This window comes from Gymnoscopelus braueri (genome assembly GCF_963280865.1).
Source record: "Gymnoscopelus braueri genome assembly, chromosome: 17".
NCBI classification, from domain to species: Eukaryota; Metazoa; Chordata; class Actinopteri; order Myctophiformes; family Myctophidae; genus Gymnoscopelus; species Gymnoscopelus braueri.
Genome location: NC_137617.1, coordinates 34,351,274 through 34,378,642, shown reverse-complemented (window position 1 = coordinate 34,378,642; position 27,369 = coordinate 34,351,274). Strand labels below are relative to the sequence as shown.

The window sequence follows — 27,369 nt, the reverse complement described above, 5'->3', positions numbered from 1 at the left end:
ATCTGTGTGATTCTGTCTTTCTCCTGGTGTAGCGTCTCCTTGAGGCTGCTCTCTCTGTGACCTCGCGGGTTCAATGCCTCCATCAGCTGCTCCACCTCCTCCACCGAGCTGTAGAAGGCCCATTGGTTGGGGCGTATGACTGGCAGGCAACTGGCAGGGATACAGGTGGGGCTATGTATGGTGTCCATCTGTGTGTCCTGCTGTCCTTCATCCTCCATCTGTTCATCCTGTAGAGATGCAGGGTGGGGTTCCAGCATGTCCTCCGTCAGCCCAAAGTAATCATCCTCCACAAACAGAGCACAGGTGGAAGGGAAAAACCAGTATTGTTTGTAGATTCTGTCTCTGCCCAGAGGAACGAGCGACGTACGACGGAAAGCCTTCTGGATACGATTCTTCTTCTTCTTGAACCTTCTGCTGTTCCTCCTCCAGCTCTTCAGCTGTGAGGCTGACAGGGGCAACTGTGGAGGAGACTGCCTGATGTCCCTGTTGTAGATGAGTATGCTTTCTTAGCTTTGGCCTTCTGCGCCTTTGCTTGACCAATGTTAGGTGTTCTCAGAGGGACACACACACGCACGGACGGGTGATTTGGACTGAAAGGTACTGTTCCAATCAAGACTGATTGATCCTGTCTTACCTCACTTCAAAAAGTAGAGGCTTTTTGAAGTGACACACCTATTTATAGAATTTTATTTCGTCATGCGTCCCTCTAGCCAATCAAAGGCATTGGTGTCAACATATTGACACGTGTCACGTGGAGCTTGACCAATGTTAGCTTGGCTAACAATGTTTGCTCACACACGGCGGGACGAAGCGAAAACATATTTTCCACCTACGGCGGAGACAATAATGCATAAAGAGTTATGATGACAGAACAGATTTCAGACGGGCAATGGCAAGCTGATGTTAACTCAAATGTTATCCACTCTACTTGTCTTGGAAGATGGCCTTTCTCTTCTGCACAAATGCAGCCATGCCTTCCTTACGATCCTCTGTGGCAAAGGTAGCATAGAATAAGCGCTTCTCCAACCGATTCCCCTCGGCCAAAGCCAGTTCGTAAGCTGCATTAACAGCCTCCTTTGCCATGGCTGTAACTAGCTTGGAATTGCTAGCAATCTTCTCACCACATTTAATGGCTTCTGACACCACCTGGTCCACTGGAACAACTTTACTCACCAGACCCGACTGCTTGGCCTCCTGAGCATTAATCCTTTTATCTCCTGTTAGTACCATCTCCATAGCCAGTGATTTCCCCACGGCACGAGTGAGCCGCTGAGTACCCCCCGCTCCAGGGATGGTACCCAACAGAATCTCCGGTTGGCCAAACTGAGCCTTCTCTCCCGCATAAATGATGTCACACATCATCGCCAACTCACAGCCACCACCCAGAGCAAATCCGTTGACGGCGGCAATCACGGGCTTCTTGACAGTAGACACTCTGTTCCAGTGAGCCAGGAAGTTCCCACCATAACACTCCTGGAAGGTTCGAAGGTTCAACTCTTTAATGTCCGCCCCCGCAGCAAAGGCCCTCTCACTGCCAGTGATGACGACGGCTCCGACATCTCCGTCGACTTCGAAGGCGTCGAGGGCCCGTCCCACCTCTAACATCAGTCCATCACACAAAGCGTTCAGAGCCCTGGGCCGGTTCAGTTGGATGAAACCAACGTTCTGCTTTTCCCCACGCTTTTCCACCAAGATGTATTCATATTGACCACCTGTACCGAACTGGCGAGCAGCAGAGATCATGGCTGGGAATACTCTAGTGGGCTTCAAGAGCAGAGCAGCAGCGTTGCAGAACAGGGACATGGCGGCGAGTGCGGAAAATGTGTCAATCGAGTTTCTGTCTTGTCAAGTGCCACTCTGTCTAGCACACCGTTCGTCCTTATTGCATGTCCCAAAAAATCTTGCCCACATTATGGAATTCCAGTATTCCACACGTCATCAATGACATCAGTTTTGGCCAAATATGGAATTCCACTTAATCTGTATGTCAAAACTTTGTCTAAATATGGAGTTCCACTTCCACACATCATCAACATGACATCAATCTTGCCCAAATATGGAATTCCACGACTGGCCTCCAGGTGCTCTGATCGAACGCAAACGCTTCGTCCACAAACTGCACACCTAATAACTTGCCATTTCATAGGGACGCCACACCATTATTAGACCCTTTTACGTTTACCCCTGCCTCTCCTGTAAGCTGCATTAACAGCCTCCTTTGCCATGGCTGTAACTAGCTTGGAATTGCTAGCAATCTTCTCACCACATTTAATGGCTTCTGACACCACCTGGTCCACTGGAACAACTTTACTCACCAGACCCGACTGCTTGGCCTCCTGAGCATTAATCCTTTTATCTCCTGTTAGTACCATCTCCATAGCCAGTGATTTCCCCACGGCACGAGTGAGCCGCTGAGTACCCCCCGCTCCAGGGATGGTACCCCGCAGAATCTCGGGTTGGCCAAACTGAGCCTTCTCTCCCGCATAAATGATGTCACACATCATCGCCAACTCACAGCCACCACCCAGAGCAAATCCGTTGACGGCGGCAATCACGGGCTTCTTGACAGTAGACACTCTGTTCCAGTGAGCCAGGAAGTTCCCACCATAACACTCCTGGAAGGTTCGAAGGTTCAACTCTTTAATGTCCGCCCCCGCAGCAAAGGCCCTCTCACTGCCAGTGATGACGACGGCTCCGACATCTCCGTCGACTTCGAAGGCGGCGAGGGCCCGTTCCACCTCTAACATCATTCCATCACACAAAGCGTTCAGAGTCCTGGGCTGGTTCAGTTGGATGAAACCAACGTTCTGCTTTTCCCCACGCTTTTCCACCAAGATGTATTCATATTGACCACCTGTACCGAACTGGCGAGCAGCAGAGATCATGGCTGGGAATACTCTAGTGGGCTTCAAGAGCAGAGCAGCAGCGTTGCAGAACAGGGACATGGCGGCGAGTGCGGAAAATGTGTCAATCAAGTTTCTGTCTTGTCAAGTGCCACTCTGTCTAGTTTGTCCTTATTGCATGTCCCAAAAAATCTTGCCCACATTATGGAATTCCAGTATTCCACACGTCATCAATGACATCAGTTTTGGCCAAATATGGAGTTCCACTTAATCTGTATGTCTGTCAAAACCTTGCCTAAATATGGAGTTCCACACATCATCAACATGACGTCAATCTTGCCCAAATATGGAATTCCACAACTGGCCTCCAAGTGCTCTGATCGAACGCAAACGCTTCGTCCACAAACTGCACACCTAATAACTTGCCATTTCATAGGGACGCCACACCATTATTAGACCCTTTTACGTTTACCCCTGCCTCTCCTGTTTCAGTATTTCTGCTATGATACCTTAACTTTGCTCTGCGGATCGATAAAGGTTAATTTTATTTTGTGGTTGGTTGCACGTCAACACTACCGAAGATATACTACTAGATCACAATCTCACAGAACATCCAGGTTAAATGCTAACTAATGCTTCATAAATATGGAATTTCAATCGTCTATTACAATACTAAAAGTAGAACTGTATGTAGAGTACACACACACACACACACACACACACACACACACACACACACACACACACACACACACACACACACACACACACACACACACACACACACACACACACACACACACACACACACACACACACACACACACAGAGAGAGAATATTGAATATCGCTTTGTTCTTTGGCTCAGCACTGGTGTCACCTGTTCCTGCCAAGCTCTGGTTCCCATTAGGTCCCATATGACGCACAGCGGGGACCTGGCTACCCAGACACACTACTACACTAACACACTCCATCTAATACACGTGGCGCTTCAAGAGGCTAGGAAGACCAAAAGCTTACACAAAGTTAACACATTGCTGCATGCACACACGCTAGTCTTGACAGCTTTTTTAGAAACAGTTCATCTGAAGAGATGAGAACAGCGGACACATGGGAGGAAGGTTCCACTACATTACTTCAAGAGGACAGGCTTCCCTCGCTCCCTGTCTCTCTCTCTCTCCGTGTGTGTCTGTGTCCGGGGATACATGGGCTTTCATGCAATGTAAGCCATTAAAGCTCAAAGGAATGGCCAGGGCTTGGGGCGGGGTGGCCTTACAGCGCTGCGTATCGATTTTTGAGACGACTCGACAAGCCCCCCTCTTACGCTCCACTAACCGCTGGGGCAACACTAACAATTACACAATAATTACCTCCCCTACAGTTCCAGGTGGAGTCCTGTAGGGGGGCCGCCTCACTCAATATAAAGCTGGATTTATACTTTAAACAACAAATGGAAAGGGGGGAAAGGGAGTATTGTTTGTCACATTACATATTGTAAGTTCTCTGCATTTAACCCATCATAACTATTAATACAGCGCCCAGGGAGGACTTAGAGGTCTTGTTCAGGGACACTTTAACACAGACCAGGGCCGGGAGTGAACCGGGGACCTTCTGCATCCCAGATGATAACTTTACTACTAACCATTCAGCTAAAATCAGGCGTAAGAGCCACGCAATTTTAGCCACCCTGCAAATGTCTAAGTAAGATTACATTACACAAGCTTCGGTGCCATATCGTATGTGTGAGTATATACATGTTAATTATATACTGAATTGTATGATGACAGAATTAGATGACACGTTGTAAGATGACATGGGGACATGCAGAAGTGCACTCGTGTTTGCAAAAGGATCTGTGCAGTATACTGCATCTAGGTCTATATCGTTGCTATTTCAAATTTAAAAAATTGCAAATGTAGCAGATCGGGCAAAACGCGCTGCATTGCGACACGTTTTGCCCGATCTGCTACATTTGCAATTTTTTAAATTTGAAATCTGAAAAGTACGTTTTGGACATGTGCGGTTTCCACCCGACAACAACGATAATACTGTATGTAACAACTGTTTGAGCTGCAGGGTGAAGGACAGATGAAAGCAGGACAACGCGTCATGGCAGATAACAAGCATCTCGCTGTGTTGTATAAGAAGGTCCACCCACTCTTTGTCACTTCCCCAACCTACAGGCGACGACGCCAGGGAGGCACACGCTGTCGGTTTACGCCTCCGCTCCGCCAGGGTCATTACCAACCCAGTACCTGTATGATATGGGAGGAATTGCTGTATGCAATCGCCTCAGCCCACTTCCCTGTCCTAGTTATCCACTTCTATAAACATGTTACATAACGCTGCAGAAGTACAGAAATGAGCAAATTATGTTAATGAGGAATGGGGGAATGAAAAAAAAAAAAGCATATTAAGTGTCTTGTCGACAGTTGTTCTTTGGGTGAAAACTGCAGAACAGGAAGAGGATCAGTTATCATTTCGCTTTGCTTCTAGCCTCTGCCTGCCTGATCCAGACTCTGCCTGATCTAGACTCTGCCTGTTCCAGACTCTGCCTGCCAGACTTTAGGCAACATTTGGCCAATCAGATTCGACTCTCTCTGATCTAGATTCCCTAGACTCTGCCCCTGTTGTAGGCTCTACCATCCCATCAGCTCATGTCATTGGCAACCAAAAAAGTCACAGATGACCAACTGTGCTGAAGCTCAAATCCTTACAAAAAGAGGTAACAGAGACATCTGGACCCAACTAGACTTGAAGCAGTGTTTTTATTCTTTAATAAAAAATAAATCATCATAGTCAGGACTTAAGGCTAGGATGGTGATGATGAGCAAGCTTAATTTCACCCTCTCTAGCAAAGCTGCTGGCCGGGCTCTCTCTACCATCTGTTGGACTGTGGCCAGCGGGATCATATTTTCATTATGCCGGCTGTTGTAGCTATGCTATGAACATTCTATTCCCTGCTCTTTTGCCTGACCAGCTGGCCACACAGATCCTCTTTGGACCGCAGAGAGAGATGCTTCTGAATGTCTCCCCATGAAAATGTGGAATCAGCTGATGCTTCAACCATCTGCAAGTAGTTGAAAACCTTCTCACACGGACACCGGCATATACAGTATACATGCACAAACGCACATGTATGCGACTTCCATGTAAGTGCACGCACGCACGCACACGCGCGCGCGCACACACACACACACACACACACACACACACACACACACACACACACACACACACACACACACACACACACACACACACACACACACACACACACACACACACACACACACACACACACACACACACACACACACACACACACACACACACACTAACCTGCATCTCCTTGTCTCCATATTTGGAGGGGTGCTTGCTACCTTGGCTCTTCCGCCGCAGTTTCTTCAGCTCTGCCTGGCACTTCTCTAGACTCTCCCCTTTGCTCTTGTGTTCCGTCTGGTACTTCTTCAGCGCAGCCTGAGGGGGTCAGCACAGAGTCAGCAGGGGCATCGCAATGCTTTGATGTCTTCATTCAGTGCCTTTATCCAAAGAGCTTTACAATGTGCATTGCATTCACCCATTCACACACACATTCACATAATACCGATTCAAGGTATACCGACATGCTCACCGGGAGTAGTGAGGGGTTCAGTGTCTTGCTCAAGGACACTTCGACAGGGAGCCAGGAACCAGAAGGTTCCCTAACAGCCACTCTACCTCCTGAGCCACTGCCAGCTAAACTGATGTGCGTTTAGCAGCCACCGATGATGACCGACTAAAGTCATCGTCAAGACAGTCCTGGCAAAATGATCAATGATCAGCGCAGGGCGAGACAGCATTGCAGCTTTGTGGGAGGATGGTGTTGTAACGATGTTCCTCCACCTCTCCTCCCACCATCCTCTCTGTCCTGCTTTATCAGACCATACTTAGTGGTTCAGACTCATTGTACTCCCATCTAGGCCTTTGTGCTTTTGAACAAAGGCCTCAACATCTGCCAAAAGTACTCTGACGCACTGGGTGAGAGTGTAAAGCAATGTTGCCTCTTTCCCACTCAAATCTCCCCCCCCAACAGGCGTGGTTATTTACTTTTGTGGAGGACTGAAATAACAGAGCAGGCGTACATGCCTGCATGTGTCTTTTTTGATCAGAGCCCAGAATGACAGAACCACAGAATGAGGTAATTCACAATCCACTTTCTTTTCACTTGATAGGCCAATCATTGCAATGATATGTACAGTATATCATCTTCCACATATCACAAAGCATGACCTTTCTGAGGCCGATTGCATGAAGAAAACAATCCTGGAGCCGATTTAAAAAAATCTTAGCTTGTCCACTGAAATTATTTGACAAAACTCCTCTGGTTTTCATGAAATGAGTCATAATTCATGGAGCAGAGGAGGAAGTAATTTATGTAACTCTACTGTGGCGGTTAGGCTGAGAACCATTGGGAAATTAAAGCAAGAGCGTGCAGTCCAGTCTCTGGCCGATGATTTTACGAGACTGTGGCTCATATCCCCCCTTAACGCTTTCCCTGGAGGGACCTATCCGGTGCGGGGTGAAGTTAAACGCAGTGTCGCATCAAGGCTTTCAGTAATACGGTCCTCCTTTCAGAATACTCAGAGAACATTGAGTGCTGGAGTGGCCACGATTACATAATGAACTAGGATTAATTTGATGGATATATTCCCCTTCAATTCTGTGCTACTGTTTACTACAGTCTCGTTTGTAAAGATATACAATGTAGTTATAAATAATCTGTGCATCTTCGGGTGTCTGGCCAAGTCTGTGCTCTTTCGCTTTACAGTTAAATTAAATTCTAGGAGAATGACACCAATGCAGCCCACTGGCCTTCATCAGGGTGTTCTTGCTTTCTTCTATATATAGATTCACATCCAACAGGACAAGCACATCATAAACTATTTACAATGTACAGAATAATAAAACAACAAGGTATTGGCTCTGGCGAGTATTCCAATGCCTTGGTATCATTGTCAAAGAATACGGTAGCTGAAAATAATATTCAAATGGATCATTTTCGTTTCAACCTTGATTCATTTCAAACTTTGTTAACAATATTCAGTGGTAGTATTTCCACTTCCCTGTATCTGTCTTTTCATTTCATATATGTATACACATGTAGCGGGTCACAATTTATTTCCATTGTGGTCCAGCCATACTAGATTTTTATCTAGTCTTGATCATTTATCAAGGCAGTAGAAAGGGCAGGTGGCATTCAGATCAGAATTCACTGTACTGTACATACACCGTATCTCTAAGCACAAAGTTGTTGGTTGGACTACACACTCACGTTCAGATAGCGTGCATCCAGCTCCACCTTCTTCTCCAGTTCTGTGAGCAGCTCATTGTGAAAAGACTTCAGCTAGAAGACACACAGGAAAACAAGATTTAAGCAATGCAATAAATAGGAGAACCTAGACCTCAAGAAGCTGTTTAATGTACAAATGCCAAACCATACTTGTTGGTTCGCACTCATACTTAGTTAGTGCGAGGCATCAAGTATGTTTTTTATGAGTTTGACAAATGTCACGCACAAAGGATTAGGAGAGGATGTCTGGTAGATATTCGTGCCAAAGTCAATATGTGACATGTCTGCCTGTTTATGCGTGAAGAAGGCAGAGTTGAACTAGCGGTGAAATGTCACTGAACTAGCTGCACATTTTTTTAAAATTTTTTAATGGATTAAGTGAGATGGGTTTCAGATGGCTGGTTATACTCACTGAAGCACTGACATTTTTCTCAAATAAAAAAGCACACAAAAATAAGGTGACATTTTGTGAAGCACCCGTTATCAAAGCCCTCTGAACCTCCTTCCCCCTTTCTTATCGCCTCTGTTTTAATATTTTCTTAAACTCCTATCAGCTGCATGTGTGACGAAAATGTGGGAATCGGTGAGGTTTCAGACTAAAAGGAACGATGGAGGTCAGAACCCAGGGGGGCTGAAGGCCATTGTCTGTGTGTCAGTGTAGAAATTATGTGTCTGGACTGTGTTGGATCTGAGATTAGTCAATCACCAGACAGACGGCCTTTTCCTCTTCCTCTGAGGACCAGCTGGATGCTTCTGACTGACACTCAGTGTCAGTGGTTACATATAAACAAGGAGTTTTTTTTTATCATCATTCAGAGAAGGACACTGGTTCTCAACCTGTGGGATTTGGTGTAAAGGGAAAAAGGAGGGGGGAGTATAGACCCAGGGGGGACTTTGCACTAGGGTAGCATATAGGGTTTATTCTTTATCCGGATCCCCATTAGCTCTTCCTGGGGTTCACAACAAACATAAGTGACTTAAGTGGTTAAAAAAAAAATGTGTAGAGCTGTAGTCACGTAAACCCCCCCCCCCCCCCCCCCCATCATGAACCCCATGCTCACCATCTCTTCCAGTTGGATCTGGATCTGTCTGTGGACCTCAGCCATCTGAAACAGAACCTCCCCTGTACAGAGACCACAAAGAAAAGAAACGAGGGGAAAATAAACAAACAAACAAACAAAAAAAGGAGGAAGAAAAGGGGGGGGGGAGAGAGAGAAGGATATTAAATCTTCCCAATGCCTCTTTAAAGCCACATCCACGTGCATAAAAGAAGACCATGCAGCTACAAAGAAACACATGTAGAAGACAGGAGTATGGCAGCAAGGGACGATGGACAAGATGGAACATAATGTGTTACAAGCAGACAAAACAATGACAAAATAAATGTATCTATTGAACATTACTACAATATGCACTGGAAAAACTAAACAAAACAACAAAAAAACAGAATGGATGAGAAGTAGATGATTAGAGAGATCTAAAAGAAATGCCACTGCTACGTATATCCAAACCAAAACTAAAATATGAAAAAGATTTTCCATTTTACCAATAGCTTACTGTACTTATAACTGCTAAGAAACACACAGGTACAGTATGATAAAAATGAAAATCTTCTACACTCGTAAAGCAACTATTAGTAGTGTTCAGTAACACATAATGCTTTTTTTTTTTTACAACATAACGGAAAAATACATCAAAAAGCAGAGCCCAGAGAAGAAGAGAAAAAAAAATAGAAGAAAAAGAATGATTCATGCAGCCAGGGAAGTGCGTTGTCGTTTTAAAGATACCTACATGCTGCCTCTTCTGAATATGCAATGCGTTGTGAAAAAAAAAGGAACAAAAAGATCTAGTTTGAGCAAATAACGGAGGGATAGACACCTGGAGAGACAGTGAGAGATCAAGCTACCCCAGAATAATGAGACAAACGACAAACGGTTTTCACACATAAAGACACTCAGACAGGCAGTTATGGCTAATTTATACCTTGACGTACGACCGCGGCGCGTGCCTGAAATCAGTGTCACTGTCGTACGACAAATTATAAATTTGGCTTGGAGCCCGATTTATACTATATGAGGGTGTCACGTGCCAAAAATGGCAGATCCACAAGCTCACAGCACGTTGCAGAAGTGTTGCACTGTGAGTTTGTAGATCCGCTATTTTCGGCACGTGACACCTTCGAATGATGGAGCATGAATTAGGCATAGGTCAAAGGTCAGACATGTACAGTATAGACTTGTGCTCACATTTTAGATTTGTGCACAAATGCTGCCTTATTCAGTTATCTATCTATCTATCTATCTATCTATCTATCTATCTATCTATATATCTATGCCATAGTATGAAATATTTCTCAACAAAAGAACGAGAAGGCTGGAGAAATAAAGAAATTGACCTATATGAAAGGTTTTATGCAGGTCTACCATTCCCCCATGCACAAGCTAATTTATGCTACATGGTGAGCGTGTGCGGGTGCATTAGCGCCACTCATCCTCTTGCTGTATAATGTGTGTGGATGCTGGGTAATCTGCGTTGCAGGGAGTGGTACCACATGGTGAGTGTATGGAGGAAGGTGTGGGCGGTTAAGACGTTAGACACCAGATAGTCAACTAGTTACGAGAGAGACTTGGGAGTGTGGACACTTAAAAAAAATAAAAATAAAAAACACTTTCAACCTAGCTGGCATCCAGCATAGGCAAAAATAATCAAATTTATTTTGTTTCTGAAAATGAATTCAAAAATGTAATGTAATGTAATAATACATTTTAAAATGTTCCGCCAAAAAACAACAACTAATTATTATTAAAAAAAGATTCAAACATTAAAAAACAAAACAAAATTAAAAAATAGCAAAAATATTATCGCTATTCATCATACAACTAAGTAGCAATAGGCCTATACTGTAGGTGGTTAATGGTATAATAGAGGCAAATGTCTTCTAGATTGGCGTAGTCATCTAGCAGCTGAGACTCAGTGGGTGGGTGTGGTGATGGTGTGTGTGTGTGTGTGTGGGGGGGGGGGTTAGACGTACAGTATAGGGTGCATGGGGGGCACAGTCGAGTGGGTTCAGTCTCTTTAACCCATTAAAAAAAGGATATATTCAAAGATTTGCAAAAATGTTCACGATTTTTCAAAAATAGCAGATCTACAAGCTCATAGCCCAAGCTAAGAGCTTCTGTATCTGCACATTTTTAATAGCCAAAGTATAAAATAATGGTTAAAGTGGTTAAAATGATTGTGGCAAGGATGCTTTCCCGGATTGAATGGGTTAAATCCACGGCTCCACAAACGCACAGTGTCAAACATATAAATGTGTCACACGTATAAATGGCAAAGTTTGGCTCAGACACATTACTTGCTGCACAAAAACGCACATTTGAAAAAAACACACACACACACAGAGACACAGAACAGTTTGTTTTTCTTTCTTTTTCTTTTTCTAACAAGTCCGCAAACAAAACAAACTAAAAGTACACAGTAGTTATCGTTAATATGCAAAATCGCTATTATGCCTAATCTATAGCCAGTTGCACGACGCACCACAGTGTAGCGCGCCGGAAACAGAGGAACTACAAGCTCACAACGCGTAACGGATGCGACGCGTTGGCGAGCTTGTAGGTCGGCCATTGTTTTTCTTTGCGTGACACCATCATACGACAGAGTGTAAATCGTGCTTTATAGCAGTGGTTCTCAACCTTTTCTGGACCAGGGCCCACTTAAAGGCGGCTTTCCATATACATGGACTTACCTAGCCCCACCCCACACCGCCCACCACAGCAACGGTTTCCACTACAATGAAGTGGGTAGAGTGGTGTGTAAGTGGTACTAAACTGGTGCCTAAAAAGTACCCAGTCTTGGGTAGGTCTGAGCTGGGCTAAGCGGGGCTAAAGCTGTGACTATAACGCTGCTGCTACTGATTGGTCGGCTCACAGCTGTGTCTGTCCACTCAGGCCTCTGTAAAATGTAAACACTACGGTAGCAGTGTTGCCATGTCCACTTATTATAAGCGACATTGGGCTTATTTTTCTGTAAAGTTGCTTGTAAATATTGGTAGTACTTTTACTCCACTACAATTATCTGAAAACGTATTAGTTACTTGTTACTAGTTACTTTTCAGATATAAATGATTACATTATAAAACATACATTAACCACTTAAGCCCTATTTTATACCTAGGCTATTTGAAAATAGCCGTTCTACAAGCTCACAACGCATCGCATCATTGTAGATCTGCTATTTTCAAACATTTTAGTACTTACTTTTGGTACCTTAAGTACATTTTGATACCAATAGTTTTTGTACTTTTACTCAAGTAATTCCAGACTTTCACTTGTAGAGTGCTTCTACATTGCAGTATTGATACTTTTACTTAAGTAAAACATTTGAGTACTTTTTCCACCACTGCTTGTTTCTAAAATGTAGTTGATTATTTGGGGCTTGTTTCCATGTGTTGTTGAAACCAGTGGTTCTTAAACATTTTCATGTCAAGGACCCCCAAATTAATATGTATTTGTCAATATTATATATGTATATATTTTTTTAAATAGCAGATGCACACACTCACAATGCGTCGCATCTCTACGCGTTGTGAGTTTGTAGATCTGCTATTTTCAAATAGCCGTAGATAGTCGCTTCTTTTGGGATTGTTTTCATAGACCTGATTGCTTATTTTTTTCTGCTAAACCTGGCAACAATGAATGTGCGACGATACACGCTAATAATGTTTTTTATATAAGTGATGGCAACGTGTTTAGACACCACACAGGTCTTCCCAACAATAGCGAAGATTAAAGTCAGGGTGAACATGGCCAAATAATAACTTAAGAGCCAAACTAGCTCTGAGGGAGCACGCTAGCATTTAGGCTAACCCTGTAGCCTGAGGCTAAGTTGGTGTGTTAAAGAAAGGGGCGTTGATTTCCTTCGGGAGGGGAGGGGAGGGTGGGGATTTTGCGAGTGGGGACTTTTGTGCAATGGAAACGCAAGACATTTTGAAGCGGTGCGGTGCGGTTCTGGACTGTACTGGACAGTGTCGTGCTTAAGCTGTGATGGAAAAGCGGCTTTAAGGTCGCAAAAGCGGGCGTCAATTGCCTAGTGGTGAAGGCACAGACCACATATAGGCTCTAATGCCCTGACAGCGAGTCGCAGGTTCGATTCCCGTGCGTGTCACTCCCCATCTCTCTCTCCCTGTTTCCTGTCCTATCTTCACTGTACTATCCAAAATAAGGCAGGAAAGCTCCCAAAAAATATCAAAAAAGAAAATCACAAGAGCGTTTGGCAGCCCAGCCATCTGATACATACATACATTTTTAGAGAATGTTTATTAGCATGTTTATCTTAACGATCAATCAATTGATTGTGTTCTGACTTGGATCAATGGAACTAACTTACCGGTAGTATACTTTAAGTTCCTATATGTTGGTAAAGGTATCACAATGAAAACTCACTTTTAAAGAAAAAAATACCATGGCATTTTGTTTTACATATTAATGTTATATTATCATTAGAAATCTTCGTGTTTTGCCAGATATTTGGGGGCCCACCTGCAATATCCTCACGGCCCACCAGTACAGGTTGAGAAACAGTGCTTTATAGCAGTGGTTCTCAACCTTTTTCATGTCAAGGAGCAAGGACCACCCAAAACTATATGCATTTGGCCGCGTACCCCCCCATCTCAAAATATTTAGTTCAAGGGACCCCCCCCCCCCCAGAAGCAAAGATTTAACTTACAAATGCTCGCTTTAAAAACTATATATTCAAATATTTACACAAATAGCAGATCTACAAGCTCATAGCGCTAGCCTTCCACTGTCTATGACAACTATAGGCTTGTACACATGAACGCACGCACACACGCTCACGCTCACACGCTCTCAACGTTCACACTCACTCTCACACACACACACACACACACTTCACATTTGAGAGGTAACACATGCTCTCTCTGCATCTTAAAGATACCACTATACATCCCAATACACTTTCTCCTTTTTATGGCATCATAGCTAGCCACATTTATGAGTCTGACTTCATGCCAAGGCTGCGTTCACTATCTCTATGGAGCAATGCCCACTCGGAAGAGTCCACTAGATCAGAAGAGTGGAGGAAAGAGAGAAAGACACACACACACACACACACACACACACACACACACACACACACACACACACACACACACACACACACACACACACACACACACACACACACACACACACACACACACACACACACACACACACACACACACACACACACACACACACACACAAGCTTGCACGCAAAAAAATGACGTCCACTCTCCTTCATCATGGATTCCATCTTCTCTCTCCCATCATTCAGTCCCACTCTGCCAATACAAAGCCATTCAGCTACCATTAACTACACTTCAGTGTAGTTAACTTCAGATATTAGATCTGTTCATTTGCCTATAGTATGCTGGCCTCTGTAGACCATCATGCAGCTCAGAGAATAAGAAGAGGTTCGCACACTGTAGTTCCCTTAAATGACTTTATTTAGGCATCCACCTGAGTGACGTTTCGAGCAAAAAGCTACTCTTCAAACCCTTTTCCAATGCCATGTTCAGATGTTCAGATATACAGTATATAGCTGCTGTTGGGTGAAAACCTCATATGTCCAAACCTGTTACTTTTCAGGATAAAAAACTAAAAAACTAAAATTGAAGATCTACAAGCTCAAGCTACAAGTTAAAATATGGAGATAAGCGGTTTCTGCCCGACAGCAACGATATACTGTATGCACATTGCACACCTTGGCCAATGACCATGCAACAGTAGGGTCCCAAGCACCAGGCCTGGCCCTGAATTCATTCCAGGATGTATTGTATTTGTTTCATTGCAGTAGTTTCATTTCAGCAGTCTAATCCAGTGGTTCTCTAACTTTTTCATGTCAAGGACCCCCAAAATGATATGTATTTAGCCACGGACCCCCATCTCAAATATTTTGTTCCAGGGACCACCCCAGAAGCAAAGATTTGAGTTACAAATGTTCACTTTAAAAAAGTATATATTCAAAGGTTTGCACACATTTTCACGATTTTTCAAAAAAAGCAGATCTACAAGCTCATAGCGCGGCACTCGGTGCCGTGCTATGAGCTTGTATATCTGCTATTTTAGAACGGCCAAAGTATAAAAGGTTAAAGTGGTTAAAAGTATTGTGATGCCATATTAACACATTCCCCAAGGACCCCACTTTGAGAACCAATGGTCTAATCTACAGTAACACCACTCCATCTCACCCTATGAAAAGGCTACTGTAAGCTGCTTACTAATAATGGGAGCGGATCAGACAGATCTGAAGCTTATGGAGACTGATTTCCGCTCCTAACACAAGCGGACCAGGATCAAATCACTTTCACTTCCTTTCCAAAAATAGCCGATCTATATACTAAGCTCACAGCACGTTGTGATGAAATGTGTTGTGAGTATAGGGCTGCAACTATTGGTTTATCTTATTAGTGATCATTCTAACTAAACTAATTACTTTTTCAATTAATTGATTAATCAAGAAGCATTGTTTGGGGGGATCATTTATTATGATATATTTATATACAGTGTTAACATAACAAACAAAACGTTTCATAATCTATTAAATCCATTAATCTGATTAACCACTTAAGCCTTAGTTAATACAATGTTGTAAAATGGTGTTGATCTGCTTTAAAAATATATTTTATTATAATAATTGAATAGTTTGATTAACTTTTGCACCCCTAGTTGTGAGCTTGTAGATTGGCTATTTTTTGTCAATAGACACGGTCGTACAGCAAAGTATAAATCAGACTTAAGTAGTTAAACCACCAATTTGGAAATGGAAATCACTTTTTAATGAAGCTCATTTGATTCAGCGAACAAAAGCGCTCGAAAACGACTGTAACGCGTGTCATTGTTTGTCTAATAAGGAAAAGCTGAAAATGCCACGTTTCAGAGGTTTACCGCGCATGGTATAGAAGCGATTATGTAAAGTGCTTTAAAACAAAAAGCCCCCCCTAAAAAAAAGCACAGCTTACAAAATTAGGTTGTAGAAATAATAATTCCTGCATTAAAGCGGATAAACGTGTTGGTTATTCAAGAAAGGGTAAGGTCTCCTTAACCTCTGAGCTAATGCCAGAATGCAGTGTGGTCTATCTAAAACAAAGAAGATGGTTATCTTTTTCCATAATGTGTGTGTTTGTGTGTGTGTGTGTGTGTGTGTGTGTGTGTGTGTGTGTGTGTGTGTGTGTGTGTGTGTGTGTGTGGGGGGGGGGGGGGGTGTGTGTGTGTGTGTGTGTGTGTGTGTGTGTGTGTGTGTGTGTGTGTGTGTGTGTGTGTGTGTGTGTGTGTGTGTGTGTGTGTGTGTGTGTGTGTGTGTGTGTGTGTGTGTGTGTGTGTGTGTGTACGAGTACTTTATGTGTTTGACTCTGACAGCACCCAGCGGGCCTGACCCGCGCCTGCAGGGAGCCGTTTGCCTTGGGAGAGGGAAGGTGAGAAAAGCCCTATTATTCAGCGCACGTACCCCAGGGCAGTACTACTCATATAGCTGGGTTTTTATTACCCCAGCTACCACTCTGTCTCACTGCGGGGCTCAACAGTGGGATATAAAGGCCCAGAGGATGGGAGGTATGAGAAAGAGAGAGAGAGGATGGGAGGTATGAGAGAGAGAGAGAGAGGATGGGAGGTATGTGAGAGAGAGAGAGAGCGAGAGCGAGAGCAAATTGTCACCGTCGGGTGGAAACCTTGTATGTCAAAAACTGTGACTTTTCAGGAAATTGGAAAAATGTGTCCCATGTAGTTATTGTTTAGTCACAATTTCTTGTTAATACTTTCCATTGGTTCAGTATTTATTAAACCCACAGACAGAGTAAAAAAAAAAATAGCAAAAATAGCCAATCTACAAGTTCACAACGCATCGCATCGGCTGTTTTTGCTAAACGGGTGTGACACTGCAGTGTGACAAAGTAGGGCGTTAATTTACGGAAAGCTGAAGTACGGAGGGAGATACAAGGTTTCTGCCCAGTCAGCGACGAAACAGAGAGTCTCTATGTACCAAGTGTTGGATAAGGCACGGTTAATGGCCATATGGAGGGAGGTGTTTTATGTAGTGTGAGTCTTTGTGGGGACTGCATTATGGGAGGCTCAAAGCAAACACAGGCTGTAATCCCCACAATGCTGCAGTGGAGGGAGGGAGGGAGCAGGAGGTGCCGCGGGAGGATTTGTCCTCCTCAGAGCCGGCTGATTGGCTGCTGTTGTTGTGCTCAACTGGTCCTTGTACTTCCTGTAAAACACTTTATTGTTCTCCACATGTCCCTCTCTGTCTACTATTCTCTAAATATATCTTTCTCTCTGTAGTCCTTTCCCACGTGCGTACAAACACGCACGCACACACGCACACGCACAGACACACACACACATACACATTATGCGTATGCATACATTGAAAAGAACTGCTCTCTTGAGTTTAATCTTGAAAGAAGGCTCACAAAGACACATTCATTAGTACAACTCACATTATGTTGGACTGCTGACTAAGAATAGACCCTTGTTGTGTCATTGGGTGAAAACAGCAGATCTACGGGCTCACAAATGCGTTTGTATATTGGCTATTTTGATTTGGTGTAGTGATTAAAAAAGGAGCAGAGCCCTGGGGGAACCTGGTCACCGCCACTCAGGAGCAGTAGCGGCTCAGGAGACAAAGTGCCCGCTTGGGAATCGGAAGGTTCCCAGTTTGATTCCCGGCTCCCCCCTGGGTAAGTGTCCTTGAGAAATATACCAACCAACCTGCACAGCAAAATCCATAGAGTTCATTTCATCCATTCAATCCAACGCATCTGTGTCATTTTAGATTTCTTTGGCTATTAAAAAATTGCAGATATACAAGCTCATAGCGCGACACCGAGTGCCGCGATATGAGCTTTTAGATCTGCTATAAAAAAAAAATCTACATTTTTGCAAATCTTTGAATATATATATTTTTGACATTTGTCAAATATTTTGTTCCAGGGACCCCCCAGAAGGAAAGATTTGAGTTACAAATGCTCGCTTTAAAGAAAATATATTCGAAGATTTGCACACATTTTCACGATTTCTTTTTCCAAAAATAAGAGATCACGTTCACGGATTGAATGGGTTAACTCATTTGGTTCCATTTGTGCACTCGCACAGGATTTTGCAGTTTGGACATAATGGCTCTGAACCCGGCTGCAAAAGCCAAGGCAAGGTCTCAAAAACCCAATCACTCATCCTCCACAAGCGTACACGTGTCATGTCATAGCGTGACGCCACAGGCGTACGTATATACATGTCATGTCATATAGCCGCTCAGCCTTTGACATCTTTAGTTATACACTGTATTGACAAGAAACACGGAACCCCTCTTATAAATAAATCACGAATCACGAAGATCGATTGGAAATGACCAGCTATCCATAATTATTACAGGCTGGCTGATGGGGCGCAAAATGGAGATTGATTATTCCAGACCGCAGACGCAAGCTGGAGAGGTTGGGTGGTTGTGATGGGATGGAGGGATGATGAACGCAGGAAAGAGAGATGGATAGAAAGTCAGAGACATTTGAGCGTCTCAATCTTGGTGGACTTACTGTACACACATAGCTTACATGGTCCTGCTGACCAATATGTTCCTCGCCCTCTGACCTAAGCAATATCGAAGATTGTTTTCCCCCCTCCTTATTTTCTGTTATTTCACCTCTCCCATCTCACTTCCTCCCATCTGGGAGAAAGTACATTGAGCATGATGGAAGGCAAGCAAAATGTCACAATAAACATTGTTTATGCCCTCGTGCGATGAATAGAAAAAATAGCCGATCTGCAAGATTGTAGATCAGATTTATTTTCTTTTGAAAAGTGTTGACAGCTTTTACCTATAAAGACATGCCCAAAATAGGGAAGCTAGGTTGAAAGAGGTGAAACTAAGGCATGGAAGAAGTCAAGCAGCGCAGGGACAACAACTAGCATTCAAAGAAACTGCATAAGCGGCGGGTCCATTAGGTTCCCCTGTTTGTGGAGGAAGTACATTGGCCAAAATCGAGGTCTAGAAGCAGGGTACAACATTTACATGTGCCACTTGGCTTTGTGTGTGTGTGTGTGTGTGTGTGTGTGTGTGTGTGTGTGTGTGTGTGTGTGTGTGTGTGTGTGTGTGTGTGTGTGTGTGTGTGTGTGTGTGTGTGTGTGTGTGTGTGCGTGCGTGTGTGTGTCCAGAAAACTAGATTAAGTCTGTATGAGAAATGGAAGGCTCGTCTGCCCTGTCAGGTGACAGAACTGTGACAATTATGACACTGTGTCTGGGTGAGAATAACACAGACACATAAGGGAACTGAAGGGCGCCGCTAGCACTGCAGCTTCTACAGTATGAAGCCAGTCGTTTCATAAAACACAGCTGAAGCGTGAATCCTACAGGATACGGTGCACAGTGACAAGATGATGACATTAAGATGGTTCATTTGCGTTAATCCTGTGTGTATTGTGTGTGTATGTGTGTGTGTGTGTGTGTGTGTGTGTGTGTGTGTGTGTGTGTGTGTGTGTGTGTGTGTGTGTGTGTGTGTGTGTGTGTGTTTGCGCGCGCTCGCTATGCATATTGTTGCTGTCGAGCGGAAACCTTGTATCTCCAAATTCCAACTTTTTTTTCATAAATTAATACCCTACTTCGTCATACAAGAGTGTCGCACACACACACTGCCCAGGTGAGTCATCGTCGCTGATGAGAGGTGAGGTTCTGATGGCAGCTCACAATCCGTTTAAATCGTTTAAAATATATATATATAATAAAAAAGGAACGGTTTTGGACATACTAGGTTTCCACCCGACAGCGACAATATGTGAGTGAGTGCGTACGTGTCATTAACACATGTGCACCAGCCTGTGACACTGCAGCATAGGAGCCAGTGTTTGACTATTATCAGCACCATTAAGTCACCATTTGGCAGAGTCCCTACACCAAGGACAGTGCGACAACTGAAGGACATTATTTCACGGCACGGCGTCCAGTAGGCGGTTCAAACTACATTAACACCTCTCTCATCTCTTTTCGGTGGGCACCGAAAAGAGATGACAGATCCAATGTCCACATTAGTATGTTCCTCTCATCCTCTCTCACCTAAAACAACAATTTGTGGATTTTTAACATAGATGCCATTGTTCTGACAGGAGATCATATACAGTATGTAGTGTGGCAAAACATACTTCATGTATTCTGTGTGTTTCCCCACAAAATGCAGAAATGCACTAGGACGTCAAATGTGTTTTATGTCTTGGAGATAAAAAAGGCTATGTGAAGATGGAGCAGAAACATTCTACAACATGGCATGCACTGGCCTGGGAGGCTAACTGGAGCCCAAAGTTTGATGGAATGCATTGAAGCCAATGAGAGCCAGCTGGAGCAGCTTATGAACAAACTATATATATTTTTTATGATTATGACCTTTGTCAGATAATTGGTTAAAAAAAAAGACATTAAATAAATATGTATCTTATTTTTGTGCATATTCTATCATTTTATTGAGGTATCTAAAGAGCACAGCTGGAATTGACAGACCAAGAAAGTGACGTACGTGTACAAAGTACGTACGTAATAAAGTACGTATCGGAATAAAATAGGCCAAACATAATAAAACACCTTCTTCACAAAGAAGGTGTATTATTATTATATAACACCATATGAGTTCATGTCAACTCCCTCCACACCCACCCACAATTATTTTAAAAAAAAAAGGTACACAGCAAAATCCTGAGTGTTCATTTAACTATGAAATTGCACAAATGTATCAATTTTTCACAGGTCCTTTGTGATCCGTTTATTTGACCATAGATTCACTTGGCTGCTAGCAAGCTGGAAACAAACAATCACCCTGGCCCGGTCTCTATCTAAAGTCTCTGTCTGTCTTTGTCTCTCTCTGTCTCTCTACTATTTCCTATTCCTTCACAGTACAAATACTCAGTCTCAATTTAACACTGAGAGTGTACAAATGGGTTATATTTGTACACTCTCAGATTTACAAATGGATACATTAACACCTTCCATCTCTCCTTTTCTGGGGGTGACGTGAGGAAGGGCAGTAGTTCTCAAAGTGCGGTACGGGGACCCCCACGAGTACCCAGCTAAGTGATAGATAGCTGGTAACCAAATATATGGGTCTGTAGCTCTGAGTGTGTGCAAATGGAACCAATTTGGTTCCATTTGTACACTCTCAGAGTTATGCACACCAAACTAAAGACGAGTTACAAATTTAAAAAAGTTGAGAACAGCTGCGGATGATGGACCTTGCAGAGGTCAGAGACAGAAGGGGGGACGCGGGGGGGCTCATACGGTGCATGGTGAGCTGCCATCAGAACAGCCTCGCCTCTCAGCAGCGACGATGACTCACCTGGGCAGGCTTGGAGGCTGGCCTACCAGACCGTATTAAGAGCAGTAAGAGCTGCAGAGGGGTTTAAACCGCGCGACAGGATGGACAGGAACAAAGGCTCAAAGTTAAGAGGGCATGCAGGACAAAAAAGCAACCATGTAATTCTTTGTGTCAAGCTGCGACCAGCTCTCAGCAATTGCGCTTGGACATTATGGTCCGACAGGTCGACAGAGTGGCTTACGCTAGCTAAACATGACCATGCCCCCATTCGACATGACTCTGAACCACACTCCGTTAGTATAATCTAGGGCTGGGCAATTTACAGTATACTATCGATAGTATAATGTTGATATTGTGATATGAACATAGTTATCATCGCAATATCTGTGATATGGCATCCTGGTTTTACTACTTTAAGCCCTATTGTAATACTTTCACAATTTGTCAAACATTAAAAAAAAATACTGTAGCAGATCTACAAGCTCACAACGCGCCACATTGCGACGCGTTGTGAGCTTTTAACTCACATAATGTGTGTGTGTGTGCGGGGGGGGGGGCCCACAGGAGAAGAGAGTGGGCTGTCTCGAGTGAGCTCTGATGTGCCCAGGGGCATGCAATCATGGAATAGGAGTTGGTGATGTGAGTTTTATTTCACGGGGGGAAAAGGGAGAAGGAAGGCTTTGAAAGAGTGCTCTCACTGCAGTTTCCTGCAACGCAGTGCCAGTGTGAGCAGAATTCTGAGAAGGTTTGAAGCTTTGGGGGTGGGGTGGGATGGGGTGTGGGGGGGAGTTTTTGCTGTGTTAGCTGAGAGGAAATTGGGTAGGGGTCACCGAGAGGTCACAATCTCCGTCTTATAGGCATTGCAGCTACAGTAGGAATTTCAGCCTTGACAATGCCTTGGAAATGGGGGGGGGGGGGGCATAAAGTCAGGAAGCAATGAAACAGTTTCAACTGATTGATATCGAACCGCGAACAAATAGATCCTCCTTGGGGCTTGTCTTTCCTACCCAGTTTCCAAATCCATTGGTTCTCAAAGGACCCTGGGGGGGGGGGGGTCCCCAGCTAAATGTGTTAATATAGCATCAAAATCTGTTTAACCACTTGAACCCCATACATCTGCTATTTTCAAAGAATCGGGAAAAAAACTTGATTATAAACATTTTAACAACACAATTCTTGTAAGGGGGCCCCTGGTCAAACATCTTTTCAGATGGGGGTCCGCAGCCAAATACATATGATAAATTTTGGGGTCCTTGACATGACAGCGTTTGAGAACTACTGTCCTATCCAGTCTAGTGTTGTCCAAGACCTTTTCTCTTGATTCACAGGGATATGATAGGCTTGGCGGCCCAGACATGCTTCAAAACATTGTTACCGTACAAAATTGCATTTGGCCATTTGAATTAGACATAAATTGTTTTAATGAGATGGGCGTCCGCAAGGGAACATATCAGAGATGAGAATTAGATGAGGGGAGGAACGAGAAGAGTAATTAATTAAGATCAGGCTACTTTAAATGCGTGTGGATTAGCACAGAGAGATCTGCACACCAAATGGCTCCCATTAATAGGATTTGATTTAATCAGACTTTAGAAGTCTGAGGAAGGGCCTGTGTTGCTCGAAACATCTGTACATCTGAAAAATCCACTTTCAACCCAATGTCTGTATTTCGGGCATGACATTATAGACAAAAACAAAACACATATTTTCAACATTTTAGAAATAGCCAATCTTACGCGTGAGCTTGTAGATCGGCTATTTTCGCGTGACAGTTGTACCGTAGCGTTTAATGGGAGGTACAGTATTGCGGATGTTTCTGTTCTAAATGGTGCATTTATATAGCACCTTTATCCAAAGTGTTTTACAATATGCATTACATTCACCCATCGACAGCGGAGGAAACAAAGCAACGCACTAATCTGCTCATCGGGAACAGTTAGGGGTTCAGTGTCTTGCTCTTGCTCAAGGACACTTCCAACACTAACCCAGGGGGAGCCAAAGATTGAACCCGGAACCTTCTGACTCTCAAGCAGCCACTCTACCTCCTGAGTCACTAATCTTCTATAATCTACACTTTTGATCCAGCACCTATTGTATTGGACATTGGGATGCACATGTCTTTTTTATAGTTTCTACTTTAACCACTAAAACAAATGATCCCTGGATAACAAGCCAAATATGCCTTAATACATTATAATTGCCCTCTAGAACTACGGTAGATAAAAATGTTTTAAAAACACCTTAAAAATGTATTTTATTTTATACATAGTTTATCTTTTACTCAAGGGGGACAACGCCCGTCGCAAATTGATGATGTCATTTGTCCATGTGTGGTCCAGCCCTATGGAATATATGGAATGCATATGCTAATAAAAATGCATTTGAAATGTTGTTTTGATGCTCATATTAGCCTTAGGAAGTATTTAGTTGAGACATTCTAATAACATTCCTTAGGGCTGGACCACAGGGCAAATGGCATGACACTTAATTAAGACGGTCATCAACATTCACAATCTTCACAGGTGTCATGTCAGTTATCACAGTGTTTTTAAGCACAACCTTTCAAATGAAGTGTGACTGAAAACTCAGGGTGTGCATTGCATTGACAGTTGTGAGCTGCAGCTGTTTGCGGTAATGTTTGGCGCACCAGCTGAATAAAACCTGACAAATGAAATCAGCTCTCTGATAGCATAAAGCCCCGCATCATTGTCTCTCTAACTGCAGAATGCACTGCTCTGCCTGTGCGCTGGACTGGAGCTTGGTGTCACATTGCGAGAGAGGCAAATCTGCTGAAAAAAATAAATAAATCTGCATCTGAATGACAACAATAGTGACTGAGCGGGTCCATATATGGCCAGAGAGGGGAACCGGAACTGCAGGAGCTTCCAAGTCCATATTTAGCATGCGGAAGACAGGGAGAGAGAGAGAGAGAGACGCTTTTCAGACGTCATGACATCACTGCCGACGAGCCTTTTTTGGACACCGTTGAGCGTACTCTGTCTCTCTTCTCCTCCTCTCCTCTCCTCTCCTCTCCTCATCATGCACTCTCTCGCTCTGCTGTCAAGGCATGTTTGATCTATTTTTAGAAACGTGTGCGGCGGGCAGCGTGTTTTCTCCAGGCTGCCTGAGCTCCCACATCAATGCGGGGGGCGTTCTCAGAATGAGAGAGAGAGAGAGGGGAGGGGGGTCTGACTTAAACGTAATTTATGCACTGCACCGTTGTACGGCAGTGTCGCGTAGCAAAAATAGCAGATCTACAAGCTCACAATGAGTCACGGAGCTAGTAGATTTGTAGCTTGTAGAGCTTGTAGATTTGCTAATTTCATGCAGAATAATTCGGGCTTTGCGCTCACCTCTATAGCAGTGAAGAATCATCAAGTATCTATCAGTCTTCTCAAAAGGGAGCCACACTCAAAGTGAAAACTTCCAGCCAACAACTCTTGATCAAAATAGCTGAATGGAACATCACCACTTATGCTTGCTATTCTGAGCTCTCAGGGCTGTGGATCAGCTTTGCTGCAGCATAAGTGATAAATAAACTCTTGAACAAACCAGAGTCGCTGTGAGTGGATGATGTGTGTCAGTTAGGTGTATTTTGGGCCTGTCAGCATGGATCAGGGCAGGCAACCTTAAGCACGGGTGCCAACATTGGCACAGGGGAGGGGGATCACTGGCACACTGGCACAAGTGTGAGAGAGAGGATCTTTAAAAAATGTAGTCAATTAAATTAAGTCCCCTCACATCTGTATGCAAATTACATCCTGCACATAATTCTACATTCATTCTAATCTCTCAAGAACAGATTCAGAGCTGCGCTACTGAACCCGTTCAGAACGTGTGAGTGTTGGCCTACAAGTGGGCGTGCCTTCAGATCAGGAAGCAGGCCGCGCTTTACCCAATCAAATGTAGTGGGCGGGATTTACATCTGTGCGTTCGCTTCCCACTGGAAACAAACCCGTACTCATTTAACGATAGCGTCCTCGGAGCCGACAAAACCACGGAAAGTTAGTAACATTTGAACTTGTTCTTTCATCATAGAAACAAGTAGGCTTATAACCAAAACGATCCATGTTCTTTGGGAGAACTGGTGTTCCGTGGAGAAATATTGTTGGGGAATGAAAACATAGGTGCACCACCGGAAGTGGAGGGCTGAGGGCAGACCAAAATGCCGGTTTCCAGTCGGCACTTATTCGATTAGAATTTTTAAATCACACTGTCAAAAATATAAATCCCGGGGCCTTTTTTGCAAGTAAGGAAGCTCAAGCTGTAAGCATATACTGACTCTTCAACTCGATTTTGAGGGCACTATTCGATTCCTATTCTATTTTCGCTCATTTTTTGAACTATCAATCTTTTCTGATTTTGATCGAATTATGTGACGCCCCTAATAAATATCATGTAAAGTTGTTATACTAATTACCAGCCAAGTCTGCGCTGGCACATGTGTGTGTATTGGTGTGTATGTACAGTATGTGTGTGATTGTGTGTGTTTGTTGACAGATTTAATCTATCATTAGACTGCTCCCCTGCGGTGGCTGTACACAGTGTACAGTGTAGCTTGAAAAAGGCAATTAAAAACAGCAGTGTTCTCTTTCCAGGATGCACTATCAAATCTCGAGTGTCAATTTAACTCTGAGAGTGTACACATGTACATTGCACACTCTCAGAGTTACAAATGGTAAATACAATGATAGGATGGATGTCACCGATGTCACTGTGGAATGAACCCTCTGGGCTGTTTGCATTGTGTTCGTTAGATAACTATACCTGAGGGGACATAATAGAAGTCCCACTGGTTTCCCAGTGCAGATGGGCCGCAGAACCGGTTTGTACGTTTCACCTGAGAAAAACGTAGTGTGTGCTGTGTATTCCAGGTATGTTTACATTGTGCTCTGTAGGCCATGTTTCATCAGACAGGGAGATATCTATCTATCTATCTATCTATCTATCTATAATAAAATAGGAGTGCTCGTTTTCTTCGAGTTCACCTGCCCGTCCCCCCTCGTCCCCCCGTCAAAAGAAGAAATGACGTCTCGGAGGCACCGAGACTAGGGCGGACAGTGATTTACGATTCTGTGCCTATCGGGACATAACTCGGACAGCACTGAGTCGACTGAAGGTGACTTCGCCACGCTCGGCACGGCGACTCACTCGCCTAAGGTCGCCACCTCTCGTGGCTCAAGTCACCTTCAGGTGGCGCGCCTCCGTCAGTGAAACCGAGTGCACCTTCACACACACCCACACCCACACACACAGACATGAGTGATTTACCCTTGGTAACTCAAGGAAGGGATTATGACATCATGGAAGGAAGGAATGAAGCTTTCACAACAAAATCTTTATGAGACATTACGATAACATTTTCTATCGATACCATTTATATTACCCAGCTATTCTGAACAATTGTCAATCGTATAAATGTCTAATGAAGAAACTATTCATCTGCAGTCAGCCCTCATCAGGGGCTAGGCTTTCTCTAACTAACTACCCTCTCAAATTCAACTCTACTCCTGCTCTCCTCGTGTCCCCTGCTTTCTTCCCTGTCACTTGCGGAAAAATCACGTGTGCATGTCCTAATGCCCATTAGTTGCCAACTGCCAACTGCTTTACCCCTTCTTTTCTTCCAATTAACTCTCCCCTCGCATTTCTGTGCTGCCACTGCCGTTGTACCCTACGCCTCCATCCCACACCTCCCGTTCAACACCCCCCCCACTGACAGGCATCGTCCAGCCCGTAGGAGTATGTGCAGCAACAAAGATCACCCTCCCCACCCGGCTTCCCTCCCTCAAACATGGCCAATTGTGTTCGTATAGACGCTTGGCCAAACTAGGTACACCGCGG

At 43.9% G+C, this 27,369-nt stretch overlaps 3 protein-coding genes across 5 annotated transcripts in view; all 3 read right to left on the bottom strand.

Annotated features, from left to right (window-relative positions):
* baiap2b (BAR/IMD domain containing adaptor protein 2b) overlaps positions 1–27,369 on the bottom strand; it is a 92,641-nt gene that overhangs the window by 26,523 nt on the left and 38,749 nt on the right. For 2 of the 3 annotated variants that reach the window (XM_080456011.1, XM_080456012.1), the window contains 3 exons: positions 9,236–9,297; positions 8,157–8,228; positions 6,185–6,322 (listed from right to left, as the gene is read on the bottom strand). In XM_080456011.1, coding sequence (XP_080312137.1) covers positions 6,185–6,322; positions 8,157–8,228; positions 9,236–9,297 — 272 coding nt within the window. The remainder of the gene's footprint in view (positions 1–6,184; positions 6,323–8,156; positions 8,229–9,235; positions 9,298–27,369) is intronic. The other variant, XM_080456013.1, reaches the window with a different exon arrangement.
* On the bottom strand, positions 925–1,803 carry LOC308104358 (enoyl-CoA hydratase, mitochondrial-like; the record flags this gene model as incomplete). The annotated part of the gene is made up of 1 exon (XM_080454770.1): positions 925–1,803. The coding sequence occupies one exon, from the start codon at positions 1,801–1,803 to the stop codon at positions 925–927; it is 879 nt and encodes a 292-aa protein (XP_080310896.1).
* LOC308104357 (enoyl-CoA hydratase, mitochondrial-like) lies at positions 2,163–2,945 on the bottom strand (the record flags this gene model as incomplete). The annotated part of the gene is made up of 1 exon (XM_080454769.1): positions 2,163–2,945. One exon carries the CDS (start codon positions 2,943–2,945, stop codon positions 2,163–2,165), a length of 783 nt encoding a protein of 260 aa, XP_080310895.1.